At 63.9% G+C, this 355-nt stretch overlaps 1 protein-coding gene across 1 annotated transcript in view; it reads right to left on the reverse strand.

The window, feature by feature from the left end:
* The window catches only part of ETH_00036300 (uncharacterized protein), a gene marked incomplete at both ends in the record, with an annotated part of 1,724 nt that overhangs the window by 1,203 nt on the left and 166 nt on the right, over positions 1-355 (reverse strand). The window contains one exon of the mRNA XM_013374765.1: positions 1-352. Coding sequence (XP_013230219.1) covers positions 1-352 — 352 coding nt within the window. The remainder of the gene's footprint in view (positions 353-355) is intronic.

Here is a 355-nt window from a genome sequence, read left to right on the forward strand (position 1 = left end):
CGCACGTGCTTGACTGCAGCAGCAGCAGGCAGCAGCAGCTCCCATCGTCTATCGAGGCTTGCTACTCCCGTGGCTGTCACCACAGTCACCTTAACCTTGCTGTTGCTGCTGTTGCTGCTGCTGCTGCTGCTATCGGCGCTGCCGCGTCGCGTCTGCAGCAGCCTGCTGCTTGCCGTCTTGTTGGCTGCTGCTGCTGCTGCTGCCGGTAGGGCGTCTTTGGGGGGGGTCGAAGGAGGTTGTTCCCTTGCTGCTGCTGCTGCTGCTGCTGTAGAGCAGCGGGAGGGGTCCCGGGCTAAGTGAGTGGCAAGCGCCGTACTCGGCAGCAGCAGCAGCAGCAACAGCGGCAGGAGAAGCC

This window comes from Eimeria tenella, genomic scaffold (assembly GCF_000499545.2).
Source record: "Eimeria tenella Houghton genomic scaffold, Eth_scaff2281, whole genome shotgun sequence".
NCBI lineage: Eukaryota > Apicomplexa > Conoidasida > Eucoccidiorida > Eimeriidae > Eimeria > Eimeria tenella.